General features: G+C 38.0%; 1 protein-coding gene across 2 annotated transcripts in view; it reads right to left on the minus strand.

Annotated features, from left to right (window-relative positions):
- The window catches only part of NDUFAF2 (NADH:ubiquinone oxidoreductase complex assembly factor 2), a 163,456-nt gene that overhangs the window by 29,006 nt on the left and 111,696 nt on the right, over positions 1 to 22,754 (minus strand). The window contains exon 4 of one of the 2 annotated variants that reach the window (XM_059878804.1): positions 12,561 to 12,668. Within the exon in view, the coding sequence (XP_059734787.1) occupies positions 12,561 to 12,668 (108 nt within the window). 2 annotated transcript variants of the gene reach the window in all.

Genomic DNA, 22,754 nt, shown 5'->3' on the forward strand with positions numbered 1-22,754 from the left:
AACAAATAATTATCGAAAAGCCAGAAATAGTTTGAAAGAGGACAGGGAAAAAAACTTTACTTTCCTCTTTAACATTTCACCAACTATGCAATTCAGAAAACATTTCAACCTTATTACTACATGTCAAGAATTTCATACATTAAAGATAAAAAGCAATTTTAACCCAATAAAAGTATTTAAGTACAAATAAAAGGAAAACATTTTTAATAAAAGTCAATTAAATTAAAAGCAAGTACCTAAACTTGTGGCATATAAGTAAATAGCATTTCAGTATCTTCCATCAGAAATGGACCTTTCTTTTAGTACTACTGTATTTTGGCTTTTAGTATAATCAAGTTTCTAAGCTAATGATAATGACTGGATACACAATTTTGTAGAAAATGCACTGATTTGAAATAATATTTTCTAATGTGTTGGTTATTTATTATCATTGTAGCCAGGCTTTAAGGTTATTTAAGATCAAAAATAGAAAAATTGGCCTATCACAAACAAAACCATTCATTTCTAAATTTGAATATATAAACTCATAGTTAATATAAACTAGCAACAAGCTTTCTAACCATTCAATTGGTTTTCTGTTGTTAGTTATTTAGATTGTTTGCATTTAAGTTAAAATTTTCCCAGCTTTATTAAGGTATAACTAACAAATAAAACTGTAACATATTTAAAGTATGCGACATGACTTGACATGCATAAATATTGTGAGAGGACCCTTAACTGTGTTAATGAACACATCCACCACCTCAAATATTTAACATTTTTCTTTTTGTGAGAACACTTAAGTTTTACTTTGTTAGCAGTTTAATTGTACAATACAGTGCTATCAACTATAGTCACCATGTTATACATTAGATCCTTACAGCTTATTCATCTTATAGTTGCAAGTTGGAATTTTGTTTTTTTTTTTACCGATTTCTTTCAATTTTCCATACCTCCCAGCCCCTGGCAAAACATTCTATTCTTTGTTTCTATAAGTTTGGCTTAAAAAAAAAGACTTCACCTGTAAGTTATATTTGTCTTTCTTTGTCTAGCTTATTTCACTTAGCATAATATCCTGCAGTTTCATATGTTTTGCTGTAAATGACAATGTTTCCTTCTTTCTCGTGGCTGAAACATATTCCATTGTGCATACAGACCACATTTTCTTGATCCGCTCACCCACAGATGGACATTTAGCTTGTTTCCTAAGTGGCTCTCATGAATAACGCTGCAAAGATGAGGCAATTACAAATATCCTTTGAGATAAGGTTTTCATCTCCTTTGAATATATACCCAAAAGTGGGATTTCTGGGTCATATGGTAATTCATACCACAGAGTAGCCACCATACGTCTTTTGACTGGAGAATTTAGTCTGTTTACATTTTAAGTAATTATTGATAATTATGAACTTACTATTTTGTTCATTGTTTTCAGGTTGTCTAGTAATTTCTTTTTCTCTTGCTAGCCTCCTTTGTAACTTGATGATTTTTCTGTAGTGCTATGCTTTGCTTTTTTTCTGAGGGCAGGAATCCCTTAGAAGAAACGGAGTAGCCATCATGGTCAACAAGAGTCCGAAATACAGTACTTGGATGCAATCTCAAAAACGACAGAATGATCTCTGTTCGTTTCCAAGGCAAACCATTCAATATCACAGTAATCCAAGTCTATGCCCCAACCAGGAACGCTGAAGAAACTGAAGTTGAACGGTTCTATGAAGACCTACAAGACCTTTTAGAACTAACACACAAAAAAGATGTCCTTTTCATTATAGGGGACTGGAATGCAAAAGTAGGAAGTCAAGAAACACCTGGAGTAACAGGCAAATTTGGCCTTGGAATACGGAAAGAAGCAGGGCGAAGGACTAATAGAGTTTTGCCAAGAAATGCACTGGTCATAGCAAACACCCTCTTTCAACAACACAAGAGAAGACTCTACATATGGACATCACCAGATGGTCAACACCGAAATCAGACTGATTATATTCTTTGCAGCCAAAGATGGAGAAGCTCTATACAGTCAACAAAAACAAGACCAGGAGCTGACTGTGGCTCAGATCATGAACTCCTTATTGCCAAATTCAGACTTAAATTGAAGAAAGTAGGGAAAACCACTAGACCATTCAGGTATGACCTAAATCAAATTCCCTTATGATTATACAGTGGAAGTGAGAAATAGATTTAAGGGACTAGATCTGATAGAGTGCCTGATGAACTATGGACAGAGGTTCGTGACATTGTACAGGAGACAGGGATCAAGACCATCCCCATGGAAAAGAAATGCAAAACAGAAAAATGGCTGTCTGGGGGAGGCATTACAAATAGCTGTGAAAAGAAGAGAAGCAAAAAGCAAAGGAGAAAAGGAAAGATATAAGCATCTGAATGCAGAGTTCCAAAGAATAGCAAGGAGAGATAAGAAAGCCTTCCTCAGCGATCAATGCAAAGAAATAGAGGAAAACAACAGAATGGGAAAGACTAGAGATCTCTTCAAGAATACTAGAGATACCAAGGGAACATTTCATGCAAAGATGGGCTCGATAATGGACAGAAATGGTATGGACCTAACAGAAGCAGAAGATATTAAGAAGAGGTGGCAAGAATACACAGAAGAACTGTACAAAAAAGATCTTCGCGACCCAGATAATCAAGATGATTATCTGGGTGATCACTGACCTAGAGCCAGACATCCTGGAATGTGAAGTCAAGTGGGCCTTAGAAAGCATCACTACGAACAAAGCTAGTGGAGGTGATGGGATTCCAGTGGAGCTATTTGAAATCCTGAAAGATGATGCTGTGAAAGTGCTGCACTCAATATGTCAGCAAATTTGGAAAACTCAGCAGTGGCCACAGGACTGGAAAAGGTTCGTTTTCATTCCAATCCCAAAGAAAGGCAATGCCAAAGAACGCTCAAACTACCACACAATTGCCCTCATCTCACACGCTAGTAAACTAATGCTCAAAATTCTCCAAGCCAGGCTTCAGCAGTACGTGAACCGTGAAGTTCCAGATGTTCAAGCTGATTTTAGAAAAGGCAGAGGAACCAGAGATCAAATTGCCAACATTCACTGGATCATTGAAAAAGCAAGAGAGTTCCAGAAGAACATCTATTTCTGCTTTGTTGACTATGCCAAAGCCTTTGACTGTGTGGATCACAATAAACTGTGGAAAATTCTGAAAGAGATGGGAATACCAGACCACCTGACCTGCCTCTTGAGAAACCTATATGCGGGTCAGGAAGCAACGGTTAGAACTGGACATGGAACAACAGACTGGTTCCAAATAGGAAAAGGAGTACGTCAAGGCTGTATATTGTCACCCTGCTTATTTAACTTATATGCAGAATACATCATGAGAAATGCTGGGCTGGAAGAAGCACAAGCTGGACTCAAGATTGCTAGCAGAAATATCAATAACCTCAGATATGCAGATGACACCACCCTTATGGCAGAAAGTGAAGAGGAACTAAAAAGCCTCTTGATGAAAGTGAAAGAGGAGAGTGAAAAAGTTGGGTTAAAGCTCAACATTCAGAAAATGAAGATCATGGCATCTGGTCCCATCACTTCATGGGAAATAGATGGGGAAACAGTGGAAACAGTCAGACTTTATTTTTGGGGGCTCCAAAATCACTGCAGATGGTGACTGCAGCCATGAAATTAAAAGATGCTTACTCCTTGGAAGGAAAGTTATGACCAACCTAGATAGCATATTCAAAAGCAGAGACATTACTTTGCCACAAAGGTCCGTTTAGTAAAGGCTATGGTTTTTCCAGTGGTCATGTATGGATGTGAGAGTTGGACTGTGAAGAAAGCTGAGCGCCAAAGAATTGATGCTTTTGAACTGTGGTGTTGGAGAAGACTCTTGAGAGTCCCTTGGACTGCAAAGAGATCCAACCAGTCCATTCTGAAGGAGATCAGCCCTGGGATTTCTTTGGAAGGAATGATGCTGAAGCTGAAACTCCAGTACTTTGGCCACCTCATGCGAAGAGTTGAGTCATTGGAAAAGACTCTGATGCTGGGAGGGATTGGGGCCAGGAGGAGAAGGGGATGACAGAGGATGAGATGGCTGGATGGCATCAGTGACTTGATGGACGTGAGTTTGAGTGAACTCCGGGAGTTGGTGATGGACACGGAGGCCTGGTATGCTGTGATTCATGGGGTCTCAAAGAGTCGGACATGACTGAGCAACTGAACTGAACTGATGATTTGATTCCCTTCCCTTTGTCTTTTGTATATCTGTCATAGGTTTTTGCTCTGTGATCACCATAAAACATTTTGCATTTTATGTTTACATAAAACATCGTATATTTATAACAGTTTTAAGCTGACAATAACTTCATATATGTACAAAGCTCCACATTTTTACATTCTCCCTCAACATTTTTGTTTCTGATATTAAAATTTACATTTTTACATTGTATATCCATTAACAAATTATTGTAGTTATCACTTTTAATATTTTTGTCTTTTAATCTTCACACTAGGGTTCTAAGTGATTTACCTACCACTATTACAACATTATTTTGATTTTATCTATGTATTTATTTTACCAGTGTTTTTATATTTTCATGTTTTCCTTTTACTAATTAATATCCATTCATTTCAGCTTAAAGAAATTCCTTTAACATTTCTTTTATAGCCTGTAGAGTGGTGATAAACTCCTTCAGCTTTTGTTTGTCTGGAAAACCCATTTTCTCTCCTTCAGTTCTGAAGGACAACTTTGCTGGGTAGAGAGTTCTTGGCAGTATTTTTCTTATAGCACTTTGAATACACCATGAGACTCCCTTCCAGTCTACAAATTGTTCATAGTCTATGGGGGTTCCCTTGTGTGTAACAAGTTGCTCTTCCCTTGCTGTTTTTACAGTCCTCTCCTTGTCTTTAACTTTTGACAATTTAATTATGTGTCTTGGTGTGAGTCTCTTTGGATTCCTTTTATTTGGAACTCTCTGGGCTTCCTGGATCTGGATTTGTTTCTTTTGCCAGGTTAGGGAAGTTTGCAGCCATTACTTCTTTTTTTTAAAATAACTTTGATTTTTATGTACTTATTATTGAAGAAATTCACCGTACTTACAAGTAAAATACTGTGAGTTTACAAATGAAATTAAAAATCTGAATTGGTGGCATTTTTAGCTAACACCTTCTAAAGGGTTTGAGTTCTTGTGTTTTAAAAAGGAAAATAACAACATGCAGAATTTTAAGCAAACAATATTTCCGAGAAAAAACAGTACAAAGGAAATATATTTTAAAAAGAAAAACACAGTATTTCAACATAACGTACTTCAACCTAAACAAATACATTTTTGCGAAAGGCAAACCTCTAGAAAATTTATTAATTTTGTACCAGCCATTTATTTGCAAAAAACAGACAAAATTTAATTCTACTTCTTTCCAAAATTGATGATTTACCCAAGAATGCAGCTTTGAATTCCAAGGTTATGTTTCTTCAGTGAGGAGATAGTTATAATTATTTATGTGGAATATTCATTATCTTGGCTACACAAACAAAGGGCCAAGTGACTAGGAGGCCAGTCCCTGCTAGCACAAAGAAGTCTGGAAAAATATTGCTTTGCCATATGTTCAGATACTGGCAAAAGGAGCTTTCTTTGTTGGTACTGTCTAATAGGAAGGACTTTTCACCACTTCCCTGACAGGCATTGTTATTGCCCCTGAAGTACAAATAAGTAATTTTCAATTTGAGGTTTTGGTTAACCAATTATCACTTAGGCTGCATGCACCTTGTTTTTTTTTTTCTTTTTTCCCCATTATTCCACTGCATTTACATTTATTAAACAGTCTATGCAGCAACCAACAAAAAGGTAAAAGCTAAAATTCTCTCCTTAACTGATTTAACATAAATTAAGCATTCATCTGGGGATATCTGATCACTTGAGCTACCTCTTTTAGTTATCACTGTAGATCATTCAGTATCTGGCTCTGATGTGAGACGTTCCAATGCATCTTCTTGTACTTTCCCTTAACTAACAGTCACAATCATTACCTAAAAGAGTCAAAGTCCCTTCTATACTTTGGAACTAGGAATTAGAGAAATGCAAATAAAAACTGTCTTTTAGAGACACTGATACAGCAAACTTAACGATAAAAAATTTAATAGATCAAAAGATATATAGTGTCCATGGCCAATAACCTATGATGTATGAGTATGTTTGGAAGAAAGTGATAACAAGAAACAAATCACTTAAAGCCTTTGGAGGTAAGAAGGCTATCTTGGGGACTTCCCTGTTGGTCCAACAGTTAAGACTCTGCACTTCCAATGCAGGCGGTCTGGGATTAGATTTCTGGTCTGGGAATTAAGATCCCACAAACCACAACTAAGCCTGCACAGCTAAGTCCATGTGCTGCAACAAAGACTCAGCACAGCCAAAATAAAGATAATTAAGAAATACTTTTCTTAAAATTAAGAAATATATTTTAAGAAAAAAAAAAAAAAGGGCTATCTTTTGAGTCATAATTCCCCAGGGGTGGGGGGTACCATCCAAACTTCTCAACTTTCCCTGAAAATTCCGTAAGACTTCAGTTTAGGAAAACTCAGAGTAGAGAGTTGGGTGCTGCTGCTGCTGCTGCTGCTGCTAAGTCGCTTCAGTCACGTCCAACTCTTTGCAACCCTACAGACTGTAGCCTGCCAGGCTGCTCTGTCCATGGGATTCTCTAGGCAAGAATACTGGAGTTGCCATTCCCTCCTCCAGGGGACTTTCCCAACCCACGGATCAAACCTGTGTCCCTTGTATCCCCTGCATTGACAGGTAGGTTCTTTACCACTAGTGCCATTTTCTGTTCTGTTCAGTTCAGTCGCTCAGTTGTGTCCAAATCTTCGTGACCCCATGGACTGCAGCACAGCAGGCTTCCCTGCCCATCACCAACTCCCAGAGCTTACTCAAACGCATGTCCATTGAATCGGTGATGCCATCCAACCGTCTCATCTTCCATTGTCCCCTTCTCCTCCCGCCTTCAATCTTTCCCAGCATCAGGGTCTTTTCAAATGAGTCAGTTCTTCACATCAGGTCAGCCATTACTTCTTTAAATAATGTTTCTCCCCCTTTCTTTTCCTTCTGGGATCCCAATAATGTGTGTATATTGGTCTTCATGATGGTGTCCCACAAGTTCTTTAAATTCTCTTCACTCTATTTCATTCTCTTTTCTTTTTGCTCCTCTGGAAGAATTACACTGCCCTGTCTTCAAGTTTACTGATCCTTTCTCCATGTTATCTGGTCTGCTGTTAAATGCTTATGTTGAATTTTTCAGTTCAATTACTATATTCTTCAGCTCTATGATTTATTTCTGTTTACATTTACTGTCTCTTCTTGGAATTCTCATTCTGTTCATACATTGCTCTTCTGACTTTGGTGAGCATCTTTATGACCGTTATTTTGAATTCTCTATCAGGTAAATCACTTACCTCAATTCATTAAGATTTGTTTCTGATTACTAGTTGTTCTTTTGTTTGGAACATTCCTCTGTTTCTTCATTTTCCTTGAATCTCTGTGTTGGTGTTTACTTATTAAATAAAACAGCCACCTCTCCTAGTCTTTAACACAGTGGTCTCATGTAGAGGCTGAACCTCATTAATCAGCACAGCCTGAGCTCCTGGCTGTCTCTCAAAGCTTTGTGACTGTCTAAGCCACCTTCTTTAATTGTAGTGGCTCTCAATAGGGTGTGTCAAGACCTATCAATGTCTCAAAGGGATAACTGTATTGAACACCCAGATGCTGGATGATTGGAAGCTGAATCAGGCAGCAGCTGTTGTTCAGTTTCTCAGTCATGTCCGACTCTTTGTGACCCCATGGACTGCAGCATGTCAGGCTTCCCTGTCCTTCACCATCTCCCAGAGCTTGCTCAAACTCATGTCCATTAAGGCAGTGATGCCATCCAACCATCTTATCCTCTGCTGTTCCCTTCTCCTCCTGTCTTCAATCTTTCCCAGCATCAGGGTCTTTTCTAATGAGTAGGCTCTTCACATCAGGTGGCCAAAGTATTGGAACTTCAGTATCATTCATTCCAGTCAATATTCAGGGTTGATGTACTTTAGGATTGACTGGTTTGATCTCCTTGCAGACTTTATTTTCTTGGGCTCCAAAATCACTGCAGATAGTGACTCTTTGCCATGAAACGATGGGACCAGATGCCATGATCTTAGTCTTTTGAATGTTGAGTTTTAAGCCAGTCTCATTCTCCTTTTCACTCTTCTCTTTCACCTTCATCAAGAGGCTCTTTAGTTCCTCTTTGCTTTCTGTCGTAAGGGTGGTATCATCTGCATATCTGAGGTTATTAATATTTATCCTGGCAATCTTGATTCCAGCTTGTGCTTCATCCAGCCCAGTATTTTGCATGATGTACTCTGCAAATAAATTAAATAAGCAGGGTGATGATATACAGTCTCGATGTACTCCTTCCCCAACTTTGAACCACTCTGCTGTTCCATGTCCGGTTCTAACTCTTGCTTCTTGACCTGCATACAGGAGGAGTATGGTGGTTTGTCAGGAGGCAGGTAAGGTGGTTTGGTATTCCCACCTCTTTAAGAATTTTCCAGTTTGTTGTGATCCACACAGTCAAAGACTTTAGGCAGCAGCTAAGCTGTTTCAAAAGTATGTAGTTAGGCTCCTTCCAGGGAGAAGCTAGCAGGTGGGTGTTTTTCCTGTTTCCGGTAGCTGTGGGATTGGGGAGAGAAAAGTGGGTGCTCCTGTGCTCATTAAGAGCTGCTTCTTTGTTTGCTATATCCTGTGGGGCTCATGAATGCAAGCCCCAGCGGCTATCAGAGCCAGGTGATTCAGTCAGCTGTCCATTTTGGCAGCTGCTGCAAAGCTGGGGCACCAGATGTATGTACAAGCTTTTTGCAGGGAGATACCAGCAACTTGGAGTGGTCTGGAGGGAGAAGGCAGATAGGTGTCTGCTGGTTCATCTGATGTCCACGGAGTGTTGCCGCTGTCCCCTAGACAGTGTGCTAAATTGAAGCCTGATCCACAGGCAGCAACTTTCGAAGTATGCAGGTAGGCCCCTTCAGGGAAATGGGCATTTCTACCTGCTCCCTCTGCACAGCTGGGGTGAGTATTCCTGTCCATTAACAAGCACGTCTTTGTTTGCTATAGTCTTGTGTCTCTCGTGGATGTAAGCCCAACTGGCTTTAAGGGCTATGTGTTTTTGTGGCCCATTCCTTAGGAGGGAGTCTTAAAAGAAAGGGTGCCAAGTATGGCACCCACACCCTTTGCTCCTCAGCGGGCAAATCAAATGATCAGATTATATTTGATAAAAGTGATCAGCAGCAATTAATTCTTCTAAAATTTAGATTGTAAAGAATATCACAATAATGAATAACAGGAAAATTACAAGAAATTGTTTTGGTGAGATAACAGAGAAAAAGTGTGAATCAAACAAACAAAAACCCTAATCTCATTTTAACTCCTTTAACCTTTTTCCTCTCTGGAGGTAAACCCAGTTTTAAATGAGACTTGTCTTAGTGACTGATGACATGACTCAGAAGGTTAACTTCTCAAAACTAATTCTGCACTTTTAAATATGCACCCAGTAGGTTATGATGAATCTCAGAAGAACCTGACCACAAGTATATCCAAAAATAATGAATAATAGCACTTTACTTATATACAACTTTTAAAAAGCTTATATGAAAGTCAGATAAAGGTCAAAATAGTAGAAAATATGTGCCAAAACTAAGGTTAAAGCCAGGCCTCAACTTTGTACCAAAGTATATAAGAAGCAATCCTTTCGGACTGAGAAAGGTGGGAGGCTTGAAATTTGAGATACTACTTTTTTGTAAGACTCATCTAAAATCAATGTTTTGAAAACCAAAGATTTATAGCATAAACTAAAATTTCTAGCACAATTAATAAATAAATACCTACAGTTAGAGATGCTCACTAGCTTATGGTTAAGAGTATAGACTCTGGGGAGCTCAAAACACACAAATGATTCACTTTCATCCTTACTTCACTTTTCTAGAGAAGCATGGCAAATTTCGCATTTTCTCAGTTTTTACAAAGGTAGAGATCAATACCAAAGGGCCACCCTGTTAGCTCAGCTAATAAAGAATCTGCCTGCAATGCAGGAGACCCCAGTTCAATTCCTGGATTGGGAAGATTCCCTGGAGAAGGGAACAGCTACCCACTCCAGTATTCTGGCCTGGAGAATTCTATGGACAGAGGAGTCTGGCAGGCTACAGTCCATGGGGTCACAAAGAGTCAGACGTGACTGAGTGACACCAAAGAAGAGTTGGACACAACTGAGCAATACCAAAGAAGGTACATAGAAAAGGCATCTCTAAGTGTTAAGCTATTGTGTTTCAAGTGCTTTTTTTATATTCCTAGACTATGACAGTTAAGTGAAAACATCAAATACAAAGCAATAAACATACCAAAATTACAAATATGTGCCAATGAACACATGGGTAAATTACCTTGTTAGAAGTTAACAGCTGTGCAGCCAGCCATAGGATTTGGGGTAATTTATTATTTCCAGGAAATATTATTGTTTACTAATTTTTAAATAAAACAAAGGGAAAAAATCAAGTAAGGTCAAAGTGTATAGGCCAAGCCATAGAGTCACAAAAGTGCCCCAAAATTACACTGGCAGGTATAAACTTCTAAGCTTCAGGCAGTCCTGATTGGGGACAAGCCTGCTTCCTGGTCTGATTAAAGGCAGCCACAAATGAGTTAGGTATGAAAGAGGTCAAATAACTGGCATAACACTTGGCCCAACAGGGACCTTTCATTGTGGATGGCGGTAAACCCATTCAACCACATCTTTTCCTTTCGGGAGGCAGAAATGCTAGTAGATAAATAAAGAATGGTACGTTGATGAAGCTCAGGATATATCCTTTCCAATCTTGTAAACCAAAGGACTCACAGGACTATACCACTGAAGATACCAAGCTTCTGTGTAAACCTGCAGTAAGAGCCAGTTTCAGAAGGCAATATGTGACTGTTTTTTCCTTGCAACCTTAAAGAATGAGACTAATTTGGTTTCACAGAGGAAAAAAGATGATACTAAAAATGGTTTACACATAATTTAACAGAGTTAAGATATCTAGGACAAACTGGTATGTACAACATACGTCTACAAAGAAATTATATTACCTGTTAAGCACATAAGAGGTGCCTGATAAGTAACTGAATGAACAGTAAAACCATAAAAGCATTAAATATTTAAAAAGGAATTCCCAAAACTAAACCACATTGATTCTTTTCCTTTTTTTATTGTTTCTTATACATATTGCCATGTAACTCCTTAAGTGCTTTTGGTACTTTAGAATTTCAAACATTTAATTTTTCAGTTTATTCTGAATATCTTATTTTTCTATCAGGGATCCAACATGTTCACTTAAAATATATTATCATAAATATATCACTATATTTTTTTAAAGGAAATATTTCACGTGTATAAATAAATGTGGTGGTGGTAGTTTAGACGCTAAGCATGTCCGACTCTTGTGACCCCATGGAATGCAGCCTGCCAGGCTCTTCTGTCCATGGGATTCTCCAGGCAAGAATAGTGGAGTGGGTTGTCATTTCCTTCTCCAGAGGATCTTCCTGACCCAGGGATTGAACCTGGGTCTCCTGCATTGCAGACAGATTCTTTACCAACTTAGCTACGAGGGAAGCCCATAAATAAATATAGCTAATAATATAATATATGCCCATGTGCCCACCATCCAACTTAAGAAATAAAACACTACAAATATGACCAACTCAAGAAAGAAAACACTACAGGTATGACTACCATCCAATTTAAGAAAATAAAAACTGAAGATATGACCAAGCAAATCCTGTGACCCCTTGTCCACACTGTCCTTCCCCAGCAGTAACAACTACATGCATGTTTTTATACTTTTACTACATCTTTATAGATCCATAAGCAAAACAGCAGTGGTTTTCAAAACTTTAATATGCTCATCTCCTATGACTTTTAAAAACTATGTACCACCGTGCTTATTTGACGCTTAAATGATGGCAGTTTACTGTTGACTGAATGCATGCTTTAAACATTTTTGTCAAAGCTTTGGACTGCAGTTTAGTTTATTCAATTTATGGAAAATATAACCATATAACTTAATTGGCAAAACCAGTTCCCAATGTCAAATCCAATCAACCAAATCTGTCAGAAAAAAGTCTAACTTAATTTTTAAATTCAAATAAATGTGTTATTATGTGTGCCCATGACAACTTTCTCACTTGTGGGATTTTTAAGATAGATAAATGGATAGCTAGGTAGACAGAGACACTATAAGGCATGGGGTCTTTGTCACCCGGATAAAATAATGTGTTGCCCCTTTCAATAATTTTTATTGAAGCTTTCTGTTTTGTTCTCAAGGGACTTTCCCTCAGGACAAATTCTCCAATGTCTCTTTGTTTGGTGCCCTGATTTTTAAATTCCAAGGCAATGCACCATAGTTAGATTTAGGGTGGACAAGAAGTAAGCTTTTCTTCTGAAAGACAGATGATTATGAAAGAAGAAAGAAAGGAGTACTGGCAGACCAGAAGGATCTCTGGCAAATCTTTTTTAGGAAGGACTACATATGGAAAGAGAGAACATGGAAATTAATTGCTTTAAAGCTATCCATACCTGTATATCCCACAGGAAGTCTCTGTGTACCCAGGGCACAGGTATCCCAATTTCAAATCCACCGATCGACAGCAGGGGTTGACAAACTAGGATCCAGCTGCTGCTTGCCTTGTAAATAAAGTTGTGTTGGGCAGTCACACTCACTGGTTCACATATTGTCCATGAGTGCTTTCAGAGAAAAACTGGCAGGGTTAAACAGCTGCAACAGAGATTGTCTCACAATGGCCAAAATATTTATCTGGTTCTCTAAAGAAAAAATTCTGCTACTCCTCATCTACAGCACTGTGTATGTGGTTTCTCGAATTCTTTCTTTAAATCAAAGTTACATAAGGCCACGTTGTCCTAAAAGGCTTATTATGAAAAATATTATTTCCTTCTCCTGGGAAACAACTACTTTATATTCTTCTGGCTGGTATTTATGGTACAGGCCAAACCAGGGAGCCACAAAAGTGTTGACAGCTATCAAGGAGACTTTGTCGCAACCCCTCCATAACATTTTTCTATTATCATTGCTTTATTTTTCAGTTTTAAGCATTATATATTAACCTCTCATTACTGAAAATGAGGATTTATCCTGCTTCCCAGGTGGCTCAGTGGTAAAGAATCTGCCTGCCAATATAGAAGATGCGAGTTCAATCCCTGGGTTGGGAAAATCCCTGGAGATGGAAATGGCAACCCATTTGGTATTCTTGCCTGGAAAATTCCATGAACAGAGGACCCTGGTGGGTTACAGTCCAGTCCATGAGACCACAAAGAGTCGGACACGACTGAGTGAATGAGCATATCCTCAATATAGCTGTAGATCAATATTCAATATTTATATTAGTATTATGAATAAACACTATCAACAAGTGGGTTGTCTGTATACTAGGATTACTTTTCCTTTTCCTACCCGAGGTTTTTCTTGGAGATAATGACATTTATTTATTTCCCACATACTTATCTGTAATTCAACTTTATATGTTCACTATGTATGTGTTCATTTAATCCCTGTATTTTTTCAGAATGTACCTCTACCTTTATATTTGTCTGAAAAACAGTTTGTACTGTTTTCCCTTCCCCATGAATAAAACCTCCAGTTTTCCACTGGGTAGAGAAGTTGTATGGTTTTCAGACTTTCACAAAGGGAATTTAACAGTGTCCTTTTCTTTTTCTTCAGGAGATTTAACACTGATACATTGCTATCATTTAATACATGGTTCATGTTCAAATTTAAAGAAATAACCCAATGCTATCCTTTATAGCTAAGTTTTCCCCCCATTCAGGATCACATGTCACATTTAGTTGTCATGTTGATTAGTTTTTCTTTGTCGTTCATTACACTGACATGACTAGCCCGGCATTTCATGAGGTTTTTCTGGTTACTTCCTTGTGAATTGATTAAGGTTGTTAGTTTAAAAAAAAAAAAAAACTCCATGAATGATGTCTTACTCTCACTGTATTATACAAAGAAGCATACGTGATGTGCTTTTGACTAACTGATTAATTAATTTAAAAAGAAAAAAAAAAAAAAAAAACAGCTGTACTGAAAAAAAAAAAAAAAAAGTGGTATGGTGAAATTTGTCCACTATAAAGTTACTTTTTCTTTTCCTTTGTAATTAATAAGTAATCTGTAGGGCGATACTTGAGACCATGTAAATATGCTATTCCCCCAAAAAATCTGATCCAATGGTTTTAATATCCACTAATGATTTTTCCTTGAATCAATTATCACAATGACAGTTGAAAAATGGTGACTTTCCAACTCTATTATTTCTTCTACATTTATTGGTTAATACCTAATTGCTTCTTAAATAGATTTTCAACCAGGTTACATTTTTAGCATCAGCCTCAACTCCACTTTCAGGTTCCTGGCACCGCTAATTACTGAGCATTCTGGGATTCTGTGGTTTAAACTGGGTTCCTTCTAAGCTTTCTTCTCTGCTAGGAGTCATGCTTCTTAGTTTCGCTAAATTTGCTAACATTTGCTCATCTGCTTTTCCAGTTTCTAAAACACTGTTACTGCTGTTGTGTCTTCAATTTTTCATTGACCTTGTAAATTTATGCTTTTAAAAATAAACCCTTCACTTTCATTTTCACTAAGCTCAAAAGGAGAAAGTAAACTCATATGTTTAAAACTGGCTAACTTTACTTAGAAGTCCATTTTTCTTTCCCTGCTTTCAAACTTTATATAAATGATACTGCTTTAGTCACTCAGACATGTCTGACTCTTGGACTGTAGCCCACAGGCTCCCCTCTCCATGGGATTTATCAGGCAAGAATACTGGAGTGGGTTGTTGTTTCCTTCTCCAGGGGATCTTCCCAACCCAGGGATCGAATCTGCATCTCCTGTGTCTCCTGCACTGCAGGCAGTTATTTATCTGCTGAGCCACTGGGGAAGCCCATAAATGGTAATGAAATCTTCTGCAACTTGCTCTTTCTACTCAATACTATGTTTCTGAGATTTATCTATTTTGATACATGCATCTCTAGTTCATTCACTTTAAATGAATGATGTTACAAGTCAGAGTATGAAGTTGGTACAATTTTTTTATCCAATTCCACCATATTTCCAACAGTGATACTGTGAGCTTTAGGGCAGAGGGTCTATTTTTGCCTAAGAACATACACTCCCCATACAAGTCTGCAGAAAAATAGGATTATATATGCAAAACATTAACCCTAAAACATTTCAATTCTGTAACTTATAAAATGAGCTAATAATACTAGGCACCAAGAACATGCTCAACAAATACCAGTCACTTGGAGACAACAGTGAGATGGGGCTCAAAAATTCAGAAAGAAGAGTCCTCTCTGAAAGTTAAACTGCAAGATAGGCCAGGGCAGAGATATGAAAAGAGTAAAACAAAAGAAGAGCTGCAGGGCCAGCAACATTTGACCATAATATAACTACTGTAATAGCAAAATAAATAATAGGTCAATTAGAAAAGAGAAGCAAAGAAAAAAGGGAATCATAGAAACAAATGCTGACAATCCATAAAAACACTGTTCACAGGAAGAAAAACCTTAACAAGCATGTGGCCACTTTTTTCCATTCCAAATCATAAGGCTATTCATGTGGTCAGACTATCCCTATGGTGAAATGGACACAACAGGTGATTCTGGGCCTGATGCAATTAAACATTAATTTTACCACTTAACTTTTCTCATCCAAATATCATACTCATATCCTACTGCTTTTTCCTATGCCAATTTAATTTCTTACTGTAAATTAATATACTGGAATTCTGGCAACACTTACAAACTCTCTTGTGTTTTAGTCACTGTGGTATCTTTCAGAGCCAAATCACTTTGGACACGGACAAAAAAGGAGTCATTGGAGCCTTCAGCCCAGACCTGAGAACAGGGCCAAGTTAACAAGGTGCTACCTCGCAGCTCCGGCCTCTCCTTAGACTACAGTATCTCCATGCAGCTCCATTCTCTACTCATTTCAATAATTTCCTCTTCCTCTTTCATGGAGCATGCTTGTGGGCATGTGTGCTCAGTCATGTCCAACTCTTTGTGACCCATGGACTGTGACCCACCAGGCTCCCCTCTCCATGTGATTTTCCAGGCAAGAATACTTGAGTGGGTTGCCATTTCCTTCTGCAGGGGATCTTTCTGACCCAGGGATTGAATCTGTGTCTCTTGGGTCTCCTGCATTGTCAGGTGGGTTTTTTTTTTTTTTTTCCAGCTGAGCCACCAGAGAAGCCCTTCAATGAGCATATGTATTAAAAAGGAAGTGAGTAAGCTCTAATATTACCGCTTTCTTCTACTGTCTGTAAACCTACTGCTGATTCATATATTTTGTCAATGCATTTATTCACTTTTTCAAACAGAAAACTGTGTTTCCTACTGTCTTGTCAGTATGAAAGCAGAAGCAGTATTTCAAAATAACTTGCTATATATGGCTTCTAATAGGACATAGTTAAGACTATGAAAAGTCTACCTTATTACTTTTTGTGAAATGTTACTTCAACTTGTATTGAACTGATGAACAGGCATTGAATGATATTGGCAACCTGAAGTAAAATGTGAATTTTCATGAAAAAAAGTACAAGCAATGCTCAATTTCAAAATATATTCAGTTTCTCAGGGTTATTTTATAGTTGGCTGCTGGAAATTCAAACTCTGTCATTTCCTTCTCCAGGGGATCTTCCCCACCCAGGGATTGAAACCGGGCCTCCTGCACTGTAGGCAGATGCTTTACTGTCTGAGCCGCCAGGGAAGTCCAACTCTGTCATACAAACCATGTAATATACTTACATGGCATTGAGATTTTCAAGTCTGTCAATAAAAGTCTATCTAATAATGAACCAGGTTCTGTGTTAAGTGTTTATGATATATAAATTAATAAGACATAATCCCTGTGCCATATAGCCCATAATATAGTCTGAAAGATGGACAAATAAAATAAGTAATTATAATACTGAACTCAAAGGCTTATATAAGTACACAAGGCAGTGTAGTTGTATCAAGAAAGAAATGACTAGCTCTGAGTTAATAAGCTGGGGGAAAAGTTGAAGAAAGGATTATAAATTTTGTTTTTGTTTTTATTTCTTTTTAACTGAAGGATATTTGCTTTACAGAATTTTGTTGTTTTCTGTCAAACATCAACACGAATCAGCCATAGGTGTACATATGTCCTCTCCCTCTTGAACCTCCCTCCCATCTCCCTCCCCATCCCAACCCTCTAGGTTGATATGGAGCCCCTGCTTGAGTTCCCTGAGACAAACAGCAAATTCCCATTGGCTGTCTATTTTACATATGGTAATGTAAGTTTCCATGTTACTCTGTCCATACATCTCACCCTATCCTCCCTTCTCCCCGTGTCCATAAATCTGTTCTCTATGTTTGTTTCTCCATTGCTGTCTTGCAAATAAATTCATCTTTCTAGATTCCATATATATGTGACAGTATACAGTATTCATCTTTCTGACTTACTTCACTCTGTATAATAGGCTCTAGGTTCATCCACCTCATTAGAACTGACTCAAATGTGTTCCTTTTTATGGTCAAGTAATATTCCATTGTGCATATGTATCACAACTTCTTTGTCCATTCATCTGTCGACAGACTTCTAGGTTGCTTCCATGTTCTAGCTGTTGCAAAGAGTGCTGCAATGATTTTAGATGAAATTAAGCTTGAGCAGAAGAGCCCAGCTGATGGAAAAGAAGACATTCAACTTGGGAAATAGCAAGGAGTACCTTTGAAGGTAGGATAGATATAGCAAATATAGAGAGGAAAGCTAGAAAGTCGGGCTCGGCATGAATCAGGAAGCTGAAATAGTATTTCAAGGAACTAGATTCTTTTGGCCAGGGCTTCCCAAGAAGTGAGCCTAAAAACGGATTCCTTCACCTTCAGGTGGCCTATAACTGCTGAGTTATAGGGTAGGAAGAAACTGTCAGTTTTTTAACGTGGTTATATAATTTCCCTACCAATCACTATACGGTTATATACGTACATTTACTGTTGTTCTAGTTACGGCTACTGTCAATCTTCTAAATTTTAGCCATTTTCATAGATGTGTGATGGCATCCCATTATGATGATGAGTGACGTTAAGTATCTTTCCATATGCTTAGTGGCTATTCTTGAATCTTATTAAAGCCAATTCAAGATTTTCACCCCATTTTTATTAGCTTTGTCTTCTATCATTGAGTTGAAGTGGTTTTTATACAGTCTGAATACAAGTCCTTTGTCAGATACACGTACTGGGATTATTTTCTCCCAGTCTGTTCCTTTCTTCATGTTCTCTTTTGATTTGAGCATTAGTTTTTAATTTTGATTAGGTTCAATTTATCAATGTTTCTTCTTATGATGGTGCTTGCTATCTCCTGTCTTTCCCAAAGTTGTGAAGATATGCCACTGATTTCTCCTTTTTCTATAATTTTATTTCATTTATTTCTGGCTGTGCTGGGTCTTTGCTGCCATGCAGGCTTTTCTCCAGTTTCAGCGAGTGGGGGGGCTACTCTTCACTGTGGTGCACACGTTTCTCATTGTGGTTTCTCTTGTTGTAGGGCATGGGCCCTCAGGTGCACGGGCTTCACCAGCTGCAGTTAATGGGCTCTACAGCACAGGCTCAATAGTTGTGGCTCACTGATTTAGCTGCTCTGTGGCATGTGGGATCTTCCCGGATCAGGGATCAAACCCGTCTCCTGCACTGGCACACAGATTCTTTACCACTGAGTCACCAGGGAAGCCCTCCACTATGTTTTCTTGTAGAAGCATTATAGTCTTAACTTTTACGTTTAGTCTAGGATCCACACCTTTAATTAATATCTGTGTATGATGTGAGGTAGGGATTGAGTTCAGCTAGGATATTATTCCAGCTTGTTATAAAGACTCTTCATTTCTAATTGTGTTCCTTTGGTGCTACCACCAAAAACCAGCTGGTTGTACACTATCTACTTCTAAACTCTCTATTCTTTTCCATTTATTTGTTTATATATCCTTATACCAGTACCACGCTGTCTTAATTACTATGGTTTTAGAGTCAGTTCTCTAATTGTTAGAGCATAAGTTCTCTAATTAGAGCATAAGTCCTCTAATTACTGTCTCCTTTTTCATGATTGCTTTCAGCTACTCTAGGTCCTCTGAATTTCCATATATATTTTAGAATCAGCATCTTGATTTCTACCAAAATAAGTCTAATGGGATTTTAACTGGATTTTTACTTGACTGAGTCTATAGAGAAGTGGTTTACAAAGTATGGGCTCTGGATCAGCAGCATTAGTTAGCATCACCAGGGAACTTGCTATAAATACAAATATTCAGGGCTTACTCCAGACTTTGTGGATCAAAAACTCTGGGGAAAAGGTTCTGCAATTTGTGTTATAATAAGGCTTCTCTGTAACTGATTCATGACAAAGTGCTAAGAATTACTGCTGCGAATCAGTAGCTTTTGGGAGAACTAACATCTTAGCAATACTAAATATTCCAATCAATGAACAGATATATCTCCCCGTTAATTTAGGTCTTTCCCTAATTTCTCTTACCAATGTTTTATAGTGTTTAGTCTATATGTCTTGCATATAGTTTGTTAAATTTATATCAGGGTATTTTATGCTTTCTAATGCTACTGTAAATGGTAATTCTAATTGCTACTAGCTACCTTCAGCTATGAGCCTGGCAGGCTATAGTCTATGGGGCTGCAAAAGAGTTGGACATGACTTAGGGACTAAATAACAAACCTTCAGCCATAGTCTATAGATGATATAGTGGAAGTCTATTTGGGGGTGGGAGTTCACTAACAGATTTGAAAAAAAGTAGAGAACTCAAATTACTGGCAGCATCTTAAAAACAAACTAGTTTTAAAAGATATGCAAGAACACAGGAGGTTGTTTCCAATGAACTAACCATACGCATTAAGCATGAGCATCTACAAAGATTAGAAAAAGGACAACCAGACACAATGCTCTCCTGTAGTCTTGCCAAACACTTTACACATTCTTGACAAAAAGATCAAACATCAGTATCTAGCTGCTGGATCCAGCTTCCAATCTGGAAGACAGAGGAACAGGAGAACATGTTGGATTATGCAGAGAACATGCGTGCGTGCGTGCTAAGTCACTTCAGTCTTGTCCAACTCTTTGAGACCCTTTGGACTGTAACCCATCAGGCTCCTCTGTCCATGGGATTCTCTAGGCAAGAACACTGGAGTGGGTAGCCATGCCTTCTTCCAGGGGATCTTCCAACCCAGGGATCTAACCCACATCTCTTATGTCTCCTGCATTGGTAGGCAGGTTCTTTACCTCTCACGCCACCTGAGAAGCCTACACAGAGAGCACAAGATTAGCAAAATTTAGACTGTGGCAAACTTTGGTTGGGTTTTTCAATAGATAAATCTGTCAGGAAATAAAAGGGATGGAGGAAGAACATATAAACTGAAAGAGACTTAAGTATGAAGTTTTTACAAAACAGGCAAGTCTAAACTATAGTGTCCATTTGGCTGAGAAGAAAGATTATTTAAACATGTGAGGAAATGATTACTACAAAAGTCAGGGTTCCAGGTTGCTTTTGTGGGTAGAAAGGAGGTTGTATTGAGATGGGGCATATGAGTAGCTGGCAAAGTTGTATTTCTTGATCTGGGTGGAATTTGCCTTATAATAACCTGTTAAACAACCCCATTTAATTCTTGTGGTTTTCTGTATGCATGCCTTATTTTTACTGTAAATGGGTTTTTCCTCTCCCTTATGATGATATATGTAGACTCTGGGATTGAAAAGTTTGTAAGTTGTAATGGTAGAATGGTGTTGGTGATGATATGAACTAAGGTGTGGTTATGGAAGTGGTTGTTCTTTGAGCTAGGGATACAGGTGAGGACAAAGTCAAAGAACTAAATGGCTAAGAACTTGGAGAGACAGTGACAGAAAAAACTGGAAGTTTGGTTCTAATCGCTGCCATCAGTGTGGGAGAGTGCCCTGGATATTAGCAAAGATAAAAATGATGAATAGGTTGAAAGAAATCTACTTAGATTGCAAAGGTACTACATTCTCCTGGGCCCACAAAATGGAAGACTATTTTAGAAACCATAGGGGAAAGGTCCTACTTTCTTTCTATGCGTTGTAGGAAAATGAGCACAATCCACTTCAAGGAAAGAAGAGACTCACTATCTTTTAGACACAGGTAGATTTTAGTAGAGGTTCTGTGGTAGAGAAAGTTCCTAGAACAATATCAAATGTGAATGGCAATTTGCTAATAAAAAAATGGAAATTCCTGAAACACAATGGAAACGATCAGGAGGGAGAGAAGAGGATGTGTGTGTGTGTGTGTATTGGGGGCCCACAGACATGGGGGCTCTTCTGTATAAAGAACACTGCAACTAATAGTATATTTGAAAAGAGGAAACAGAGGGCTCCTTTTCAGACATTTGAGAATGTGAGCACCATGGATGGAATGACCTGGTCTCACTGTTTTAACTGGAGCTTGTCTGAGATGATGGGATTACCTAACATTTACAGGAGTGGTGACTTAGGCCTGATAATGGCAGTTACTTCCATCTAATCACTTTACATGTATCTAAAGAAGGCTTCCAAAGTCCTGAGGATAGAAGAAGCACCCGTTTCTCTAAGAACAGTAGCTCTTATTGTGGCCAACACAAGAAGGGTTCCTTGATCCATCCTTAGCACTGGAAACCACAGAAGATACTTCTGCATACTGGATCACATTGATTTTTTTTTTCCACTTTTATTCCAAGGTTCACTGGATACTAGAAAAAAGAGTCTGAGAAGTGTAGGACAAGGGTAAGATAGAAGCAACATATAAAGCTAAAAATAGGCTTAGTAATACGCTCACTTAGACCTTGGTCAGACAAACGCTGATAGGGTCAGTCCAAGAGGAATGCAACAGTAAAGATAGGTATGCTAATTTACAGGTTATCCTAAACTCTTCCTTGGAGTATCCACCTCTTAAAAAGTGTGGCCTGAGTATTGGAACTCATTTATGTTGTCAACAAGGTTTGTGGTAGAGAGGGAAAAGAAGAATCCTCAATAGTAAAACAAAAGGAATAGGCAGTATATTAATGAATTTGAAAACTTCCCTCCTATGAAATACATTTATCTCTTACAAACATTTTGCTACTGTTTTAAAATAAAAATTATGAAATAAGTGTTTTGAAATTATGAAATAACCATTTTTTAATCTATTTTCAATTGAAGGATAATTGCTTTACAATATTGTGCTGGTTTCTGCCATTGAGATAACCATGTTGTAAAAACACAAATACCACAGCTTTGCTATGTTTTTCATTCTGCATACCACCAAAATTATGCTTCTAAAGCTTTTATTTTGGCTGCTCCATGTAGCTTGCAGGATCGTAGTTTACCAGTCAGGAACAGAACCCAGGCCCTGGGCAGTGAAAACGTGAAGTCCTAACCACTGGACCACCAGGGAATTTCCTATGTTTCTAAAGTTTTAAATACAAATTCAACTATTAGTTACTGAGTGCTACCTATTACCTGTTAATTGTATATTTTAAAGTTTCTTCAGGTACCTGATGGCATTAAATTTACATATAAATTATAAAATTTTATAGTTTTATATAAAATTAAGGGCAAAATAAACAGCATGATTTGGATAGGACCAAGAGATTTAGTGTTTCTCAACTCTTCCACCGAAGCATCCATATCAGAACAGAGAACTCCCAGAGGCCAGGGAAATGTTCTGATGCAAGCTGCTTTAAGTCCAAACATCCTCTAAAGTATTTTTATTTTGT

The sequence above is a fragment of the Bos taurus genome, chromosome 20 (assembly GCF_002263795.3).
Source record: "Bos taurus isolate L1 Dominette 01449 registration number 42190680 breed Hereford chromosome 20, ARS-UCD2.0, whole genome shotgun sequence".
Classification (NCBI taxonomy): Eukaryota; Metazoa; Chordata; class Mammalia; order Artiodactyla; family Bovidae; genus Bos; species Bos taurus.